Source organism: Pempheris klunzingeri, chromosome 1 (genome assembly GCF_042242105.1).
Source record: "Pempheris klunzingeri isolate RE-2024b chromosome 1, fPemKlu1.hap1, whole genome shotgun sequence".
In the NCBI taxonomy this organism is placed as follows: domain Eukaryota; kingdom Metazoa; phylum Chordata; class Actinopteri; order Acropomatiformes; family Pempheridae; genus Pempheris; species Pempheris klunzingeri.
In genome coordinates, this window is record NC_092012.1 from 30,119,071 (window position 1) to 30,140,480 (window position 21,410).

Sequence of the window (21,410 nt, forward strand, 5' to 3'; positions counted from 1 at the left end):
TGCGTATATACATAGCGTGCTTGATTGACATTTGTCTCACACTCAAGTTAGTTTCATTACAACAGCTGGGAAGATCACCTTACAGCCTGGCATTGTTCCATGTAAGTATATTGGTGGTTAGGTTTGAGATGTTGATGTCCTGGTGACCAATCCCTCCACCGCGATCACTTCCTTTAATGGAGGTTAGGAAATCTCATCAAATAGCTATATATTTTCTCTCATTTTTAACCTGTGCAGAGGTCAGGTAATGTTATTGAAAACACCTGTGTGGTTGTAGAAGCCCTCTAGCTGCATGGTATCATGCATGATTCAGCTGCATGTCCACAGTTCAGGCCTTTTTCACAGCAGACATTTTGACTTGTCATGGCAGGAAAAGCACAGGTGTATCCAATATAACATTAGTGATGGCTCTGCTTCATTTAGGTGTGACAGTAAGCCATACCAGTGAGCCAGCATGAACAATACCAGAGCCCTAGAACCAGCATAGCTAAATGGAATGCAGCCATGCATGTTATTTAGTTATTTGTTACAGTAGTGTATGACACTACAAAATGTCTGCCATGAGAAAGGCCTTAGTATCATATGTCACTGTCCCATGATAAAGTTAAATGATAAAATTTTTGTTTTTAAAAATGTTAAAGCATCTTTTAAAGAGGAATTCCACCAATTTTACACACAAAGACCAGTTTGGTCTGGTTGAGTATTACTCAGGTCTTAAGCCTGTGAAAATGATTAATATCAGCATGTCATCTGTGATTTTAGAGGAGCTTTATCATAGAAAACAAGCCTGGTGATGTCAGCGTTACAAACTGGAGGTGTTGACTGCATTATGGGAAATGTTGGCTCCACTGTTTTTAGAGCTTGATCCTCAGTTGGGAGTATGGGTTGACTTCTGCTCCTTGTATTTCAACCCCTCTAACTGAAATCTGTCTCTTGTGAATCCCCCAATTTTGTGGCTGTGCATTACTAAATGACTGGAGTGCCCCTTTAACCGTGCAATCCAAAACAGCTGAAGAAGGAGGATTAAACCGTAACAGATGCTGTCTGATGTTAATAATGCAGGTGTGTCACTCCTCAGTGAGTCACTGCTTAAACCACAAAAGAAGTGAAATGTGGTTTAGACGCTGTGCTTGAAAAATCACTTCAGCCCCTTTGAACACAGAAATATGCTGACTCAGTAAAGTGATATAAGAATAGGGCCTTTTCTTTCTTTTCTTTTTTTTTTTTTACCATCCTTACAAGTAAGTGACTGGGTCATATGCTGATGTATACATTAATTTGCCAGTGTATTGGGTACCCTACAAGCCCTACAATAAATCCTCCCTTCATGAAGGTTATAATGTTCCGTTTTTGTTGAAAAAAAAAAAACCTGTTTTGGAGAGGTGTAGACTGTATGCTCATTTTGGAGGATGTGGTTTGTGATGCCGTTTGGCTGCACTTTGTTATACGGGCAGGTGTTTCTATTATTTTGTTCACCCTATTTATACGATAGATAGATAGATAGATAGATAGATAGATAGATAGATAGTTCAAGGGCACCACAAAATACATCCTTCAAAATGACCATAAAGTTTAATCTAAACTGCCCTAAAACAGTTTCAACAAAAACTAAACATAACTTTCATGACGGAGGATTTATTGTAGGACTGCTGTTGTTTCAGACTACATTAGTTTAACTAGACGTATCTATATAATGAAACAGTTAAGGCATGTTCAATAGCAGTGAGTCTCTACCATGGCATCTATCCTTTTAATAAGTGAGGGTTAATGTACAGCGAGCCTGTCAGGGTCTACTTAGTAGTATTGACCGCCGCTGACTCAATATTATCCCAATTATTACTCAGCTTTGTACTGATGAAACCAACAATTTGACATAAAATATAGATTTAAAATGTTTTTGTTGATTCAAAAATTCTATAACCTGTGCTATCAGAGCTGCCTCCATAACCATGGTCTGCTGTACAGAAATATCAGGTTGGAGACTGTTGTGATTGACCAATCACAATGAAGTATTCATCAAAGCAGTGTAATATCTCTGCTTGTATACGGCTACTGGGGTTGTGTTTTTTGTTTTAATTTAGTTTTTTGATATATAGGATTTCATCACACTGGTGCATAAACTGCTTGATTCGCAGTGATTGGTATTTATCTCATGGGATGAGCTGAAAAGACATCTATTCCTGTTATTTTGTTCAAAAAAAACGTTTCATATGATTTAATAATATCACAATACTGCTTATCCTTAAGGGTTAATATCATAATATGATTCAAAAATTACATACAGAATTATAGACTTACTTTCTGTATACACTTGCATTGTGACACAGTCAGTGCTTGTGGAGCATAATGGCCATCAACCTCAGTCAGTGGCACTGCTAGTTTTCATCCATACAATGAATCAGTCTCTGATTAGTTGGCTGGAAGGAAAAGCAAAAGGGATCTGGGCTGGTCTATTAGTGAGTAATAATAGGTCTATTAGTATATCAGAGGTGAGAAAATGAGAAGTATACACATTTAAAAGTAAAGTTTTAACTGCCAAGCACAGCCTGTTTTTCCCATGACCACGGGGAGAGAATCTGTTGTGAGATGGTGACTGTACAGCTAAAATTAACAGCAGATCTCCTGCAATATTGCTGCTGGCGATAGCGACTATGTGGTGTTTATTTAGAGGTGTGTGTGTGTGTGTGTGTATGTGTGTTTAAGTCAGCCAGTGTTTACAGAGTGAATGACTGAGACACTGCCACTCTAAACCCCTGCTGTGTGTCAGCGTGATGCTGTCAGGGTGAGAGGAGAAACACTCTCATCAGCCATACTCATATCAATGTAGATACATTCAAAAATAGCTTTGAGTCAGAAAGGCTCCCCATCCAAACTAGTTTTCTAAAGCCCCTTTCAGACATGCTCCCTTTTACATTAATTTGATGAATATGTAGTCTCTTGTCTGAATGAGCACCCTGGTCATGTTTAGTCACACTGGTATTCTTACAAGGTCCAACCTTAACATTTCTGTATCACTGGCAACGCAGCACAAGCCTGAACTGAATGCCATCAGATGAATGTAAGCCAGGTTAAACATGCAGAAAGAGAGAGACAGAGAAAGATGTGAAAACCATTATTCACAAAGAAATAAAATCAGTTAAAGAAAACCATGAAACACTGGTACATTCAGTCTTTTCCTAATCGTGGCTGTCAAGTTCAGTTCAGTCTAAATAGCGATGTATATAAGGTTAGTATCTCGGTGGTTTATTAGTTATAACTAAGTTATCAGATTGTGTGACGGTGCTCTTAGTCAGCCGTGAGGAACTCCACTAAAAGATAAAAGTTACTGAACGCCTACACACACTACAAGATGGGTCATATCTTTAGGTTTTAGTAGTCAGATAGCTGTACAAGTATCAATCATTTAAGACACTTCATTGAGTGACTATTTCATAGTCAGTCATAGTCTGAGAGTATTGATGGATATCTCAATGTCCAATGGCATTAAGAATAAGGAAAATCAGGAATACATCTGACATCAGTGGTACGGAGGGGGTAAGAGGAGGGTATGGAGGAAGTTTCTTCCTTCTTTTCTGTCTTTTTCTCCTGCTCCATCTTGCTTTCTATTTTTTTTTTGGGTGAAAATTCTAGGGTATGACATGAAAAGTATTCCAACTTCTCATTTACTGAGCGCTGCAGGCATAACTGGGAGCCACATTTGTACACACAGAAGCAATGCTCAATCCCCAACCTCCTGCTTGCTCTCTCTATTCACTTAACCACCTACTCACCCACCCACACACTCACTCCCAGTATGAGTGCCCAGCCCTACAGCATCCTCTCTTACTGGGAGTCAGAGCTCCATAGCTTCCCTTAAGGCCGGAGGCAATTCTTCTACTATTTACAGACTGGTATATGTTTCTGTCAGCCCAGAGCAGATTGTATACATGTGGAGGTAGGCACATGACCCATCTACACATTACACTGAACTGAGAATGACAGCATAAGTCATTAGATATCTTAACCACATGATTATTACTATGGTGACCATGGTGGTAAAGCTCCACTAACCTTCATAAAGTAGTAATTTTGACATAAACCATGATTGTTCCCCCACAATAACTAAGTGGTTATAATTGAGACCGTAATATTTCCCTTACCCTAAAACCACTCTCTCCAAAGTTAAAAAACACACCTACACATTGTATCTTAACTGCTTAAGATGTACACTGACTAGAAAAAGTTCATGCTCCAATCTTCATGCTAAGCTAAGATAATCGCTCCACCTCTACCGCCTCTATCCGTCAGGGTCGCGGGGGGAGCTGGAGCCTATCCCAGCAGACTTTGGGCGAGAGGCGGGGTACACCCTGAACTGGTCGCCAGCCAGCCAGCCAGCCAGGGCCACTCACTCTCATATTCACACCTACGGGCAATTTTCGAGTTACCAATTAACCTAATGTGCATGGGGAGAACATGCAAACTCCACAAACCGGGATTCGAACCCCGGACCTTCTTGCTGTGAGGCAACGGTGCTAACCACAGCACCACCATGCTGCCCCCTCAAAGAACTCTCAGCACAAAAAATTAATAAGTGGATGTTAAACTCTTTCTTCAAGAAAAAAAAATCCACCTAACATGTTGAAACTCCACCTGACACCACCTCTTCCTACCATCTGAAGGTCAAACGGCTCAACAATAGAGAATTTCCTACACTATAAGTGATGTTAGCCTACTTAGCTGAACTACTGAATACTAGCCTACTAATGCCACCTGTCACATGATGATCTTTGTAGTGTTGTAGTGGTCCCTCAAACGTTGTCCTACTTCACTTTCATTGACCTGGGATGGAACATTTGTTGACAGCCAAAGCACTTACAAACACCAGGTGTAAATGCAAAGGCCCATGATCAGGTGGCATTATCCACACAGTGTATCCTGTAATAGATCACAGGTTGGTGCTAGATAGAAATGGGGCCTGAGTGATGATACAGTAAGATGGTACAGACAGTGAACAAAGCTAAAAATCAAACAAAATAGTAATAAGAAATCATACCATCATCATTCCTTCATCATAATAACACAACCAAGAGACATCTTGACATATCCCAGTTTTACATTCCTGCTAAGGCTCACAGTGTGTAGGTGGGCAGATTGGACACTTTTGCATCCGTAAAGGTGAGGACAAAAGGAAAAAGCTGGCTGGGAGGCTTTTCACACGAGTCAGATAGGAAGCCAGACTGGGCTCACTGTGCCGCAGGATGCCGATCTGCTGGCCAGAGGTCATCTCGGCTTATTTCTCTTCCCTGCTTTTAGGTTTGGGATTTGAGAGTGCAAAGGCTGATCTGAAATGAAATTGGAGCCTTGGGGCACCTTGTGAGGTACCAAGTATTTCCACAGTCTGCTCATAGCAGGAGTGCAGCTGGAGGTTGAGTCATGGGGTTGAGACGCTGATGTTCACCACCAAACACACCCACACAAAGAATACAAATCTAGAGCACCAAAGCTCAACATTTGTATGTGTAACTACTTAAACAAAGAAAACACACATTCATTTGAAATAAAAACAATGGCAATACACACAAAACAGAAGAAAAACATCTTAAATTAAACATAGCTTATAACATAACATTATGTCATCCTATCTCATGAATACTTTCCAGGGATGGCTTCCTAATTTGCTGCTATTGTAACCTCACTGAAGAAGTGTGCCTCCATTCGACGTACACACTGAAATGATTTCATGAAAGACAGAGAACACTTTATGTGCATATACAAATATACAGTGTGCTAACATATCAAATGCATTTATTCAAATGACAGCTTGTTAAGCACTTGAGAGCAATATGGTTTCAGAACAAATGAATCGGAAGCTCAAGGGTACTCTGGATAATTTCTAGCTCTTTAAAATGCAAATACTGATTCCACTTTGCATGCTAAAAAAGATAATACTTATGCAATGGTCATTTCAATAACACATTCTTTTCACTTGACAAAGAAGGCCAACACTTGCATAAATGTAGCTGTGTGGGTGGATAGAGAGCTTGGGGAGAGATTAAGCCATTTCAGAAGACAAATATACAGCCTATCCGAATTCCAACAAGCGAGCTGAAGGGATCAGGCTCTGCAAGAGGTAAACAGAGCACCAGTCAGGTGGAAAAATATTCTCCATTTTTTTTTCAAATCAAGTAATTAACCAGGGTCAGCGGAACTATTTATTCACTTCTATAAGGCATTCGTGTTGACTCAAAGGCTGCCTCAGTGGCACAATCAACTTTCTGAGCTTGGTGCACGCCGAACAACTTGATTACAGGAGCTCAGAGGTGTTTTGAAATGAGTGTGCTGCATGAACTGCACTGCCTGTAGCTCTTAAAATGCTAAATCAAGTGTAACGGATGGCTTCAGAATGTAATTTGTAGGGAGCAGGCAGTGAAAGCAGGAGGGTGGGTCTCCACACTGATACCATCTTCACACACACAAACCCTGAAACAATAATAAGCATGTGCTTAACTGGGGTTTGCCCGTTTACACTAGAGTACTGGTTATGGGTGAATACCAGAGCAATGTAATAAATATACATTATTTATTATAAATAATTCAATAACAAGTTCAGCAAAACACAGAACACACAAAGTGTGTGGAGGATGATGTTCCATGGACGATGTAAAGATCAGCTTGTGTATTAAAGAGCAGCTGATACAAACTACCAAACCTTTGTCATGCACTCACAAGCCCTGTGCCCAGCGGTTGTGTCTAGTGTTGCTAATTGACGATCGACGTGAAGCAGGAGGTGGTGAGTAGACGCCACACATCCAGGGCTTTTTGGAGTTGGTTTAACACTGAATACTGAGGGGAACAAATTAGCTTTCTTTCCGCCCCCCTCCCCCTCAGCAATTAGGCGCCTGGTGGTGTTGATGGTAAGAGTGGAATTTTGGTTCAGAGTTTTGTGGTGACTGTGGCTCAGTGTTCACTAAAATCAGAGACTCTGGATTCCGTTGCTAAAAATAACCTCTGAAATAGTTTGAAGTGTTTGCAGAGATGTCCACAGAGAGTAATGTTTTATCAGGAGCTCGGTGCGAACCCCTCACAGATCCTCGCTGCAGGGGCCACAAAACAACACACACCGGACTCTCATGCTGACACTTTAGACCAAATAAAAACAGATTTGACGTTTTTGCAAAGGCTGTCAAATTGCTGTCTACACAGCACTATGAGCTAATGGCAGAGCAAGGTCTGTTTAATGATACAACCAGAGCCTCTGATGCACAGGGGGAGGAAATACTGCACCTGGAGAGGAAATATAATATTGTTAGCCAGCTGCATTTACCAGGGGGGGGCAGCAATTTAATGTGATGTGTTCAATTTAGATGCAAATCCGTTCGTCTGTCTGTTCAAACACACTAAAAGTGCTGTTCGATTTTAAGTTTGCTACCAGTTTTAGGCAGATGTCAGGTAAGATATAAAACAAAATAATGTTAACATGGTTTTACATTTTGGGGAATACGCTTACAGAGAGTGATAGAAGAAGAGTCAGGAAGCAAGTCACCCAGATTGGACTGGAAACAAGTAAAACTGTATCTACTGATGAGTAGACAAATATAAGACAAAATAAAGATGAAAATGTATTGCTTTACAGGGACCAGGCATTGGCACTACTATCGCCAGACACAGATTTCCTGGGGTTTTGTCATCACTGTGTGGTTTGCAGGCAAATAGAAAAAAAAAGTCAGGCTAGTGATTTCCCCCTGCTTTCAGTCTTTATGCTAAGCTAGGCTAACCAGATCCTAAATGTAGCTCTATACTCAACAAACAAGTTTGAGATGAGAATAATATCTGTCCTCTCATTTCACTCTGCTTGAGTGTGTTTTCCATCATATCGAACTATCACATGAAAATGGGTTTTTTAATGGATAGAAGGCAGAAAATGTTTAAATGTTGTGATTTTGAAATACACTGGCCACTCAAATGCATGTTATAGTTAACCACCATTGTTTTCACAAGAAGCTACCACATAGAAAATGATTAAGACTTTTAAAATCAATTTGCACTGTAACTGCATCACCAAGCAGCAATAATTGACAAACATGATTGATTTATTGATTGTTGATTAACTTGATAACTTGAAGCTGATTTTCATACTGTACATAACTACAAAACTGAATAGCCTACATTTGATAATGGAAAAATGGTATGTATTTATGAAACAATGTACCACTCATGCACCCTTATCATAAGTGTTTATGTTTATGTTATGTGTTCATTCTGAAAAAGTAATATTAGCTGATATTTTGTAATCAGATATTGATGCCTGCCTGTCGGTCGGCCGTGGCACAGATTACTTTTTGTGCTCTGTGATTGCTGCAGTATTGCACTGCATTGCCCAGACATCACTTGTCAGTCATACCGCACTAATTGCTGCTTATCTGTCAGTATTTTGAACTGTGTGTGACAGGCTTTCCCCCAGCAAATTATCAGAATGTTACCAACCAACAAAATGACACTAATGCAAAGTTCTTCAGCTGTTATTCTTATTGTGTTTTTTAAGTGGCAATGAGCAAGGAACTCAGCAGAAAACACTTTTCACTTTTACCGAGCTGTGGGGCTGCAGCCAAAACAACAACTGTAACGTCTGATAATTCAGGGCACACGGGAGTCGGCAAGTCATAGCAAGTCGTTCATTTTAATGTCTGCCTGTAATGTGAATTCACAGTTTGGAACAAGCCAGGCCTCACTGAGCCTGAATGTGACACAGCAACACACACAAACACACACACACACACACACACACAAGACACAGACAAGAAGAATTGAGTCTACTTGGCTCAACAGAACATTCCTACTGTATGACAGTCTAGTGGATTATGTGTCCATCTTCAGCAGTTTGTGTATACAGTAGACAGGAAAGACAATCTGACACAAAGCCATGCACACACACTGACACACACACACACACACACACACACACACTCAGTGTATCTTTGTATTTCTCTGGAGGTCACAGATCTATTCTCTGCAGCCTTTAATAGTAGGACAACTCATTTTACAGTCCATTACCTCAGAGTCTTGAACTTACTTGACTTGCTGCAGCTCATCTGGCTCCATCACACATCATGTCCTCTGCCACACAATGGAAACCTTTACCCGCTACGTAGGTTGTGTTTTTCATTTTCCTTATTGTTTTGTGTGGGAACAGAACACATGTGAAACACTTTCTGCTCCATATCCGGGCGATGGGGGAACAGCGCTGTGTTTCGTGATGCAGAGACTCAGTGTCAGGAGGGCTGTTTCGGTGGAAACTGATCCATGCTCAGTTCAGGATGTTTGGAAAGACAGCAGTCCACCGACAGGCTGGGGTCTTCAGAGAGCGTGGGCGAGTTGGCCTAGCAGAGTTTGGCACAGTCAGTACTGGTTCAGTCCTGAGATTTTGTGAGAGACAAACAGAGAATGTGCTGCAGAACACAGAACGCTTCTCACACACACCTACACATGTTTTTACCTTTTGTACCAAGCAGATTTATTAGTGGAGGTATCTGCAGGTTTCGGGCATTTTTAGAACCTATTTAATGTTATCTGGACATTTCGTCAGCAAAAGGTGAGAAAAGCAGCTTGAGTGCGATTGCACAGTTAGAAAATAATACATATGGTGTTTATGGTGGCTAGTGTTGGCTAATGTTGGCTAGTGTTCTAGATACAGACATCAGACGCTGTGTGGCTGACATTGCTTAGTGAAATTGCTGACTTTATCACTCTTCTCCACTTGTGCTACTATTACGCTACATTTCAGCAAGTCACAGACTTTCAAAGCATTCACATAGTTTTATCACTAGAGTAAAACTAGAAGTAAACACTGTGCAGCTGACCAGAGGACATGTTTGCTGTTGTATGTTGTTCCATTCCATTCAGTCAGCTTGTCTAATAGCCCTTTTTGCAGAAGACATTTTGACTTGTCATTGCAGCTATTGTTACTAATTACATGAATGGTGGCTTGGTTATATTCAAGTGTCCCCTTAAGCCATAAGAGTGTGACAGTGAGCCAGCATGAACGATACCAGGATCCTGAAACTCAAGCAGCTAAATGGAATTCAGCCATCATTCAGCTGATTATTTACACCTATGACATGTAAGAATGTCTGACATGAAAAATACCTATGCTGCTGTCCTGCTGTCCCAGGAGAATCATGGGAAGTTAAAGTAAAGTCACTGTTTGCTCACGTTGGAATTTTCACTTGCGGCCACGCTGTCGAGATTGTAGCCACTGTGAAAAGCAGTCTATGGATGAGTCGACGAGCCTATTCTATTAAGTTCAACTTACAAAGATCTTGGGCTTGTGGGAAATAGTGTCCATTATAGGCCACTAAAAACAGAAATACCAAATAATGTGTCTAAAGGCTGTAGTTTTTGTAATTTGCATTATTAAAGTGTGAGATTTCCTAACTGCAGGACCGGAAACCGGATGTTTTGGTTACACATCAGCTCTCAATACATCCAAGACATTTTAAAGCCATAAAGGCATAATCTGTGTAAACAAAACAAACTGACTTTAAACCTGATCCCACTTTCAAAGTGAATGACTGGTCTGTAAAAACAAGCACTAACATTTAAACAACTATTTGTTTTAAAAAGCACACAATTTCTATAACTCTTTCACAATCTACATGACTATAGGTGGGACTATTGGACGTTCAAAAATGAACTGCCTGCGTATTTCAATTCACATAAGATCCTTTAAAACATTCCCAGACTTGTTAAGGACGTGCAGACAGCCTGCATATGGAAGTGATGAGGAGAGCAGGGAAACAAAAGATGAGGATAAGAGATTACTTCTACTCACAAAACACATGGCCATGCAGCAGGGTTCTCTAATGGATGAAGACTGGGGCGAGCAAACCCAAACCAAATCCATTAAAACATCAATGTATAGAAACACAGAGCAGCAGCACACACTGTTGCTGTCTGCTTTTCTCATCACTGACTATTAGACCAACTTTTATACCTTCTGTCAGTTTCAATCTCTCGGCTGCGTCTCCGGTTTCAGCTCCTGAAGAACGAAGCCAGAGGAACAGAGCCCATTCTCCCACATCATGCTGCAATGCGATCTAATGGGCTCTCCAAGGTGGACTGTTGCAGTACACAGTCAAATAATAATCAAGGTCTGTCTGGCTGTGTCATTGTCCAGAGCTGCTCCCAGAACACCGACACACACCGACACACACACACACACACACACATATTTCATGGTACTTGTGGGCACATTCAATGAAATCAGACACCTAATGCCAAAGGATCACGCTGAGGTTTTAAGAATTTGTCCCATTGCTAATGTCATCGAGAAGTCTAGAAGTCAGTCATGGTCCAAATATGCAACTTAGATGTGATGTGGAAACTTGATGCCTCCATTGCACACACATTGAGAACGGACTTTACAATGAATTAGGACACGTCATGTGTCCAGCAGTTACACTTTTGAAATCAAATATTTTTCCATATTCATGGATTGTAGATTTTTCAGTGAAGGAGACCAAATAAATGTGTGTCAATGATGTTCAAACTAGAATATTTTTCTTGGTTGTGGTTCTAACCCTTTAACAAAGTTGTTTTCATCCAAACCATGAACTTTCCATAACCAAAACCAAGTCGAGTTTGTGCCTAAACCCAACCAAATGTTAACCATAGAGCCACCACCTCATCATTATTTTCCCAACAGCTAATTTGAATGGTTTTGGAAAAGACAGTCAAATGATGCTGTGTTGCTGATGGGGCTTCATATCAGGAAATAAACTTGTGTCTTTCTAAAGGACAGTTACAAACAATGACTTGGTTGTTTACTTTGGTGGACATGTTGAAAAGTGACTTGCATGTGATGAAGTGTGTGTGTCTCAAAAGGGCTTAGCACAGACTCAATCAGCTGCATCTTTAAATAGAAAGTTAGAGCTTAACGACTAGCTTGTTCTTGTCTTTTAAATAATTTTTTACTGACCACACTTGCTATTCAGGATGTGGGCATTGCTGGCCTGAACCCAAGTCAGATGTATCTGCCTAAAAGGTTATAACCGGAACAGTTCTCACAAGCATAGAGCTCCGAGACACAAGAACACACACACTCTTAACAGTGGCCTATTGGCCTGGCACAAGCTGGCACACCGGCTGGGTAATTGGCCTCTTAACGCACTCCACTCCTCTGTGGCCTGAACAAATGAAGAGAGAATGAATGAAGGCAGAGTCAGCTGGCACATGAATAGAGAGCCAGCCAAAGATTTGCCTGGTAGACAATGCAGCATACAGCTCCAGCATCAGAACACATTCACTTAACCACATCACTGTCCTGGCATCAGTAGGAGTCTGTGAGTGGGGCGTGCGTGTGTGTGTGTGTGTGTGTGCGTGGGGGGGGTCTTTCCAGATGGACAGCAGAGAGTGTAAGGGATCTTGTGTGTTGTGTCTATAGGGACTTGCCAGAGAGCTCCTTCAGGGCATTTCTCTGGGAGAGAAAATCAACTCGGCTCTGCAGAACACATTAGCAGAGTATTGTCTCAGCAGAGAGGGAGGGTGAGAGAGATGTAGAGGAACAGAAACCTCTGGCTGCCCGTTGAATGAGGAGATATATAGACAGAGAGGTAATTCCAAACAGACAAAACAAGTCTTATGGAGAGAAGAAAGAGGAGGGAGACATCATCTGTTATTCAACTGAGTGTGAAGCTTCCAGGAGCTTCACACAGATTTCTGTAGGAGACACTGAACGGGTAGTTTACTTCTTTGGATATGGCAGTGGACTTAATTTTAGTGTTAATCTAAATTTTCGGAACGATCTGTGAATACTTCGTGGTGGTGCATTCAGGTTCTGAATTGAGGGTCTGATGAGAGATCAGCCAAGTGCTGATTTCAGAAGGAGTTCTAAAGATAGAGATGATAACTTGTGACCATGATAGAATCTTGTAAAAGAAAAGAAAAAAAAAGCGTCCGTCTGACACTGTACCAACCACCTGTTTCTCCAAAAGCATTTTTTTGGTTCATGAAATGTATCCAAAACCCAGCTCGGCTTGGCCTCCATTGCTGCAATAAAAGCATTTATGAGCTATAAAGTTGAATGGTCGAATGACAAACTGATACTTCCATGTCTGGGACTTCTTTGTCATGCAATTAATAAGCTTTTAGAGGGAGAATTTTCATACCTTCACATCTATTCTCACTTATATCTATATATAGCTATGATAAAAATTAAATTCAACAATTAAATTCATCGTACTTGTAGGAAGTGAGGAAATAGATTGGGTTTAAATGACTTCTAAACTGTCCTTTAAACCTCAATGATTCACCAATGCTCATGCTAACACTGTCTAACACGCTCACACACGAGGCGAGTGCCTGGCCTCCTCAGCTCAATAGGAGCCAGTGTGGTTTGAGCAGGATAGGGGAGGGGAGGGGAGAGGAGAGGAAGGGAGGGAGGGAGATAAATGAGGTAATGGCAGAGGTAGTCCAGCTTGGCTTGCAGGAAACAAAGACAATTCATTTGAGAGCGGCAGCCTCCAGCCGGGCCACGCCTTACCTCACCTCTCAGAAGACATGGGAGACAGACAGCCAGCTGCTACTGCACGCTCAACACAAACCTGCTCCGCTGTGTTTGTCACACAGCTCCACACTCTGTACAACCTGCCATGGTAAAGACAAAAGGAGGTACTGTTTTACTGGCCATGCTGATGCTGCGAAAAAAACTCCAAAAAAGCCTCCAACAAGGGAATGAGAAAAGGATGCTCGATCTGTTTATAGCATTATTTTGATTCAGAGCACAGTCAGATGTGGGACAGTATCCTGATCCTGTCCTGAAAACAACAGCTCTCATTTATTACTTCTGAAAACAGCTTCTTAGCAATGGGAAGTTCTTTTGTGGTATACAGTATGGAGGCAGAAGGTAATAAAACAGGGGACACACAACAGTCCAATCCTGAAACAGACCGATGTTTTAACGTGGACAGTGAGCCACGTCACCAACAAACTACTCCATTTCCTGCTTTTTGTAAGCTGTGGCTCATCAGGTAGGACAAATGGAGCGTTGGGTAAAATAATCCTTTTAATCCAGTATCACTTTTGCTCTTTTCCTTGCCTTCCACTGGAGAAAGGAGTCTGGCAAAGAGTTATCTTTTTTGGAAGGCATACTGTAAATTAGTAAACCATATCAGAATTTTAGATTCTCTGCAGCTAAGTTGTCTCATCTCACATTTTACCGGAGACATTTTAATGCCTTTTCTGGCAACTAATGACTGCCCAGTGAACATCTAGCAGCCTGTCATGCTATCAAAAAAAAAAAAACAATAAGTGTAATAAGCATGTGCTGTAAATTCAGAGTGTTGAGAGCTCCTGACAGCATAGCAGATGATGTGTTTGAGAGCCAACTCTGCAACAGGGCTGAATGACATCATCGAGTATTCACATCATGATATTCTGGAGCCTTTTTTCATAGCACACATGGTGAAAACCATAGGTGTTACTGAGTACTGTTCCATTTAATTGTAACAACAGGCACAATACTGGAACCGCTAAATGGAATTCAGCCATTATTCATTTTATGATTTACACATGTGTTGCCTTAACTGAGTGACACCAAGCGCACAGCTAATCTGACACTCTTTTTCTGTATCATTATGAATTTATTTTTGGACAAGTTCTCTCCAGGAAAGCAGCGGTGCTAAGAAAAGCCGAAGACCTCAGGAGAGAGAGGCAGAGCAGATTTGTTTTCTGTTCCATTTAGTGCAAACTAGGAAGAACTTACCACGCTTCACTTTGTGAATTACTAACAAACCCAAAAGGTAAAACATCTTAAGACTTGGCGCTTCTCTGTGTTTGTTTCTGCACTGGGGGGGTTTGCTTCCCTCAGGTCCTTCATTCACAGTCATACAGCACTACACCAGTGTGTGTGTGTTACGCTGGAAGGTTCAGCTGAGGGACCAGTCAGGGGTTACATGAAGGAAGATGCCCGCGGGGTGCACGTGTGTGTTGTGTGTTTGTATGTGATGGAGAGCCGCATTAGGAGCCACTCCGTCACATCAGTCAGACCACGCCTCAGGCTACCTCCCTTCCTCAGACACACAGACACACTCACCCGGGGGGCATCTTTCTCTGCGTGACCCCTGACTGGTCCCGTAGCACCATCCTCCAGTCTAACACCTGGGCTAAACTGTGACACACAAGGCCTTCATCAATCAGCACCACACTCCCCCCGTGTGTCTTTTGTGCTCTCATGTTACCTCTTTGCACACATTTGTACACACACTGATACAGATCTTGATCTTTGTTTTCTTTGCTCACACTAGGTTGGAGTTAGTATGTGAGGGCAAGGGAGGGAAAAAAAGAGACAAGAGGGATAAGAGGAAGGAAGGAAAGACGGAGGAGTGTGTTTAGACTGATCAGCAGCTGTCTGGTGTCCACAGAAGTCCCACTGACTGCTGAAAGCATCTGACTGAGAGGACAGATGGGGGAAGAATGAAAATCCTTTTTAATTTAATATTATACTTCCCATAATTTTACACGTCAAAGTCAGTCTATAAGTTCTGAGGACTACAACAGAAGGGAGTGGCCCTGCTCACCCTCGTTAGGATTACATTAAATCATGGTGCATCCAAGTGACTTGTACTAAATGATGCAGCACTATACTGCAGTAAATATGTGTTGGTGGTTTCATGTGGACCCCCCTACAGGGCCTCAGTTTCAGAACAGTCACCTTTATCATCTTAGCCTTCAGTTTTAAGCATTTGGGGCCTATAGATGGATATATCAATTCAATGATCAAAAGACAATGAGAATATTTATCCCCCTCTTGGGAATAAATCAGCAGTGTGGAAATATTTTGAAATTCTGGCAAATCGGACACTTGAGAGGCTGCTCAGCTGTTTCACGTGTTGCTACAAGCCTGATGGACGCCCTGAGCAAAAAACAGCCTCATAAATGAGGCCAACCTGAGATGTCGAAGGTTGAGAGAGAATAACATTAGACTCTACAACATATTGTGCTAACTTACATTGCCACAGAGGTTTTGTGAGGTGAGTGAAATTCTGGTGTGCAGGTTCACCTCTTTAAACCTGGTTTTACTCTGCAATAAGTGAAACTCAGAAACGCTGTCCTATACTGGAAATGAGGATTAAGGGACATTATTTCAACATTAAATATTTAAGTTTATTTCTTAATATCCATATACTGTATCCATATATTATGAAAAATAAATATAATAAAATAATAATAATTGGTCAGGTGGGGCTGGTTTTTGTCAGTTGATAAAAATGTAACTGATTGTGTGAAATGGGCATGTGACATTGTCTCATCGATCGTAGGCTCCTGAATTGAATCAAATCGAAATCATACTGCCTCAACTATCAGTTTTCCAAAGCACTGTCCAATCCACAAGCAGCTCTTTAATGCTGAATAAAATCATCTCCGTCATGTTAGCAGTGAACTTGACTGACTTTTTAGACATGAAAAAGCCAATATTGACAAGTAGAAGTGTGGGTGGAGGTTGGAAATAAAAAAAATAAATAGAATCATAGAAAGTCTAAAGTGTGAGGAGAGCTGAGAGGAGGAAATGACAACAGAATATATCAATATTCTGTGCTGAAGCCAGTGTAGCTTTAAGAGCCATTACTCAGTATTTCTGCTTGTATACAAAAACCACCTCGGGAAAACATTAGAACATCTAGATGCAGAAGTCAGGTTGACTTTATTTTTTTGCTGTGATGTGTAAACAGCCGCGGCTGCTAGCGGAGCGCTGTGGCCTCCCCTCCCTGATAATTAAAACACTTCTCATTTCCCAGTTTTCACCACATTTGTATTTTCCAAATTAAAAAGCTGTCTTCAGGGTCCGCGTAATGAAATTCAAAAAAGCAGGAGGTGAAGGGTGGGAGCTGTGGAATTAATTCGAGCCACTTGTCTAAAGCAAAACTGCCAGATTTTGCCGAGATAAAACGAGCTCTTCAATTATGCATGACTGAAATGGACTCTGTGATGCGAGACAAGCCTGTCCCATCCGTTGCATTAGTCGAGGTCTCACAGGAGAAGCTCGCTAGCCATTAGCAGTCAGTGGAAATGCAGGGGCCGGGCTATCAACTGGCAGCACAGCAGCACAGGCCTGTCGACAGGATGAGGCTATTTGCAGGCTTTTCGAGAGTGTGACATGTGAATCAGATCATGATGTGGCGTTTCATTTCAGCAGTGCAAAAATGGAGCTTTGAAGATGCACACAGTGGTTGTGAAAACCAGTTACCTCCCATGACTTTTTTGGAGTATTTGTATGGTTTGGAAATCCACATGAAATTGTCATTTTCTATTGCCATCAATGCATTTTCTGCGCATTTGACAATTCAAGGAACAAAATTCAAGAACAAAATCCACATCCTCTATGGGCTGTTACAAAGTGTATGTCAAATCAAACAAATTCATGTATGAGATAGATGCTTACACTGAAAACCTGAAGATAAGGACTGTCACAGCAAGTTTGAATAGAAATGATATAACTCGCCTGAAGAAAGCACACGGGAGCTTTAGGCGACAATTTGGAAAAATAAAAGATGTTGAGAATAAAGTTGTAACATTTTTAGATTAAAAGTATTTCATAGCTTTCCCCAACAGTGGCCTTAACATCTCTAAGAGGCAAACAGAACTGTATGTTTGAAATTTGATAATCCTTTCATAGAAATCTATTTTGACATGATTGTTTGAGTTGTTGAGGATATGGGAAACATACTGCAATTCAATATACCTTTATTATACTTAAAGCTATATCACACAATAGTAAATCTGAAAAGCAATGAGAGATAATGTCCATGTCCAAACTCTTTGTTTTGTCAGCATTGAATATTGCTATTTGATTTGTGCGCCTGCTATTTGTATGTGTGAACACATATTTGCCTTGAAAACAAATCAAGACAATGTGATGCATGAAAACAGACTTTGTGATACATATTTCATCCTCATATATGAATCATTCACCTCAATTAATCAAGAGTCCAAAATATGTGTATTGTGTATGTGACATTTATTCTCTTGCAATCAACAGCGTGACTGTAAGAGCAGTTTGGTGTTTGTAACTGCAGATCAGCTGCTGACTGCTGCTGCATTTGGACACGACATCCGTCCCTCTGCAAACAACTGTGAATATCACTGATGGGAGAGCACAGTCCACAGTGTACAGTGTGTGTCTGCAGTCCTGGATAGATGGATGTCAGACGTGTCTCACAGCCTGACTGGAGAAGCTGCTGCCAGAGGTATCTTCAGTGTGCTCTCCTGTCTACTTGTTCTTACTGAGTGTCCTCTGCTTCTCTGCATGCTCTACAATCTTCTCCTCCACGTAGAGGCCTTTGCGGCGGCGGACAGCGTTCATGTATTTGAGGGCCTGGTTGGCAGAGTCCGCTTTTTCCCCGAAATGCAGATATTCTTCTTCCGTGGTGGGAACCCAGTAGGGATCACTGCTGATCACCTGGGACACAGAGAGGAGGAGAGGGATAGAAATGTGATACTATAAGACAACATTCAACATCTGTACATGCAATTTTGGTACTTTTGATTGAATGCACAGTTTTGCCACTTATGACCCAGATCTTCAGCCCCCCCCCCTAAGGATGTAACAAAGTTTTCACTTATTCAGTGAAATATTTTCTGAATTACTGGGTGTGTTATTATGAAATTAAAGGTGTTGGGAGGATGAATCTCACTGATGCTGGCAATCTCCTGACTTTTTCTCTAGCACCACCATGAGGCTGAGATTTTTTTTTCCATCTTCAAGTTTTAATTTCTTGTCAGTTATTGGATGGCTGTGGACTCTTAGTCTTGTTACTTTCCTGTTTGAGTTTGGATTAAACATGATACCACATGTTGATTAGTGAGCTTTAGAGGTGTTGGTAGACACTTTTTTTTTTTATTTTGGACAGAGCTGCTTCCCCTGTTTTCAGTCTTTGGCTATGCTAGACTAACCATGACTGACTCCAGCTCTGTGATTCATCCAAGATACTAGTACTAATGCTCTCATCTCACTGAAAAGCAGCAACCAACATTTATTTTCATTACAGACTGATCTGTTGTTTTTTGATTATTTATTTGTCTTTGAAATATCAGAAGATAGTCAGAAATGCCCCTCACAGTTTCCTAGAACCCAGTTGATGTCTCTATGTGAACTTTACTTTTTTTTACTTTACTTTAGCTACTTCTGTCCTAAAACAGCCAAAACAATCAGACAATCAGTTTACAATGATATAAAACAGAGAAAAGCAGCAAATCCTGACTGTGTGTGTGAAAGCAGCAGATGTTTGGCATTTTGCTTACTTCATTACTTATAATCAATCAATGTAAAAACTGTTGTCGATTCATTTTCTGATGATCAACTCATTGATTATCTGTCAAACTGGATCAACTGAAGAAGTGACTGGAGGGATCTCTCTCTCTCTCTCTCACACACACACACACACACACACACACACACACACACACACACACACACACACACACACACACAGTGTCACTTGGTCCTAAGGACATGAGCAGAGTGTTGATATGTGTGTGTGTGTGTGTGTGTGTGTGTGTTTGGGAGAAGTCCAGACAAACGCTGTCACTGCTGCAAACTTATGCGTGACACATACACACAGCCACACACGCGTTAAGAACAATGACAATTACAGTCCTGCACCTGGCTCTGGTTACACTTGGACAGATGGCAGAGAGTGAGCTACAACAACAAGCGGATTACAGTGGACAACACACACCAACCAACCAACCACACAAACACGTATACGCACACCATGCGTGAGCAGCATATGCTGGAGCACAAAGGGATCCAGTGGGGGGTGAGGAGGCATGGGGCATCCTGCAACAGTCAAGAGTTTGACTGAATTAATGTTGGTAGAGGGCTGGCACCAACAAGTAGTTCTGCTGCTGAGTCAGTGCGAGCGAATAAGTTGTGTAAGTAGCAACTAGTATCAAAAAGAGATGCTGGAGCACAGACTTGTGCCGTGGCACTAATCTGAATCATATCAAAATTAAAAATGTTGGTTACACTCGGAGTTGGAGTTTGACAAGTCAGGGTAATTAAAGGAAAGTTATGGTAATATAAGTCTCCATAGTATAGTATAGTACAGTATAGTACAGTGTAGTACAATTCTGGAGATTTTATGCCTTTACTAGAGAGATCCTTTAGAGAGATGACAGGAAATGAGGACAGAAAGAGATGGGGATTGATATGCAATAAAGGTTCTTGGCAGACTGCATCAGCGGCATTGCCATTCACGGTCAGCGATTTAACCTCTTGGCCACCAGGGCCTCCTGTATTTTGGATTTAATAAAGTAAAAATGACCCTCACAAAGCCCTACATATTAGCAGGCCTACAAAATCCAACAATGCCTAGTATACACACATGATTAGCTGTAGTGTCAGACAGATGCATTGGCTGATCAATACAATACTTATTCACACAATTCTTCAGTCTGCAGCGGAACAAAAGCTCCATTCTAATGGAAATCTAATGTAAACGTCCCCACAGGAGCCACTAACCCTCCAGTTACACAACAATACAACGCTCAAAATCTGCTCTCGATGCCTCTGTGCTCATTCATATGTTAATCCAATATCCTGGCCATATCAAATCGCTGTCAGGAGGAATGTTGACATCAGCACTAAGCAGCGGGTGAGTATTGAAGCTAAGATGGCTGGGGGACCGTGGGGGGGTGTGGGTTCAGGATGAACTCTTTGTGAAGAAGCGTCTGCACATAAATGAAATCAGACAGACAACTTTTAATGAGGTAAAGACAATGGCTGCAAGACAATATGCAATGGGGGGGGGGTCCTATGGAAAGGGCCTATAGGTGCTCTAAAGGCTCTATGGAGTTGCAACATGCAGCACAGTGATATTGTTATACCAACATAACGGAGACGGTCAGAAAATTCCTCTTTTAGCTTTACTGCCACACAGCCCCTAACCGGCATTATGTAACTATTTTTGCTCCATTTTCCTCATTCACACAATAATACGCAGCCATCATTCTCAGACTGATCCACCCTGGAGAGTCTTCTTACAAACTCCCGCTTTGGGTGAGAAAAACACAGGCTTATTGCAGATACAAGGCAAAAACAGAGAGGAAAAAGACACATCTTTTATTTAAATTTGCATTATCATACTAAAATGTATTTCATTTGAATATTTACCCAGTTTGAACCTGCTGTGTTTAAACATATTATGGCACACAACCAATGTAAGTCATTTGTGGAGTTGGGCTTATTCAATTCTTTGAACCCAAGGCTGTTTTTGCTCAGTTTTATGTGGAGATTTATGGCATAGTTACTACAACTTGAAAACGACTGCTTCAAAGTTTAAGAATGAACTTTCATGCTCAATGCCACATATTGTTGTTGTAAGATGTGTTAAACTCCTTAAAAATGCCATCAGTAATCAAAAGTTGTGCGTAATTTG

General features: G+C 41.2%; 1 protein-coding gene across 1 annotated transcript in view; it reads right to left on the reverse strand.

The window, feature by feature from the left end:
- Positions 1 to 17,972: 17,972 nt before the first annotated feature.
- Positions 17,973 to 21,410, reverse strand: part of efl1 (elongation factor like GTPase 1) — a 92,360-nt gene continuing 88,922 nt past the window's right edge. The window contains exon 22 of the mRNA XM_070828464.1: positions 17,973 to 18,430. Coding sequence (XP_070684565.1) covers positions 18,242 to 18,430 — 189 coding nt within the window. The 3' untranslated portion in view covers positions 17,973 to 18,241. The remainder of the gene's footprint in view (positions 18,431 to 21,410) is intronic.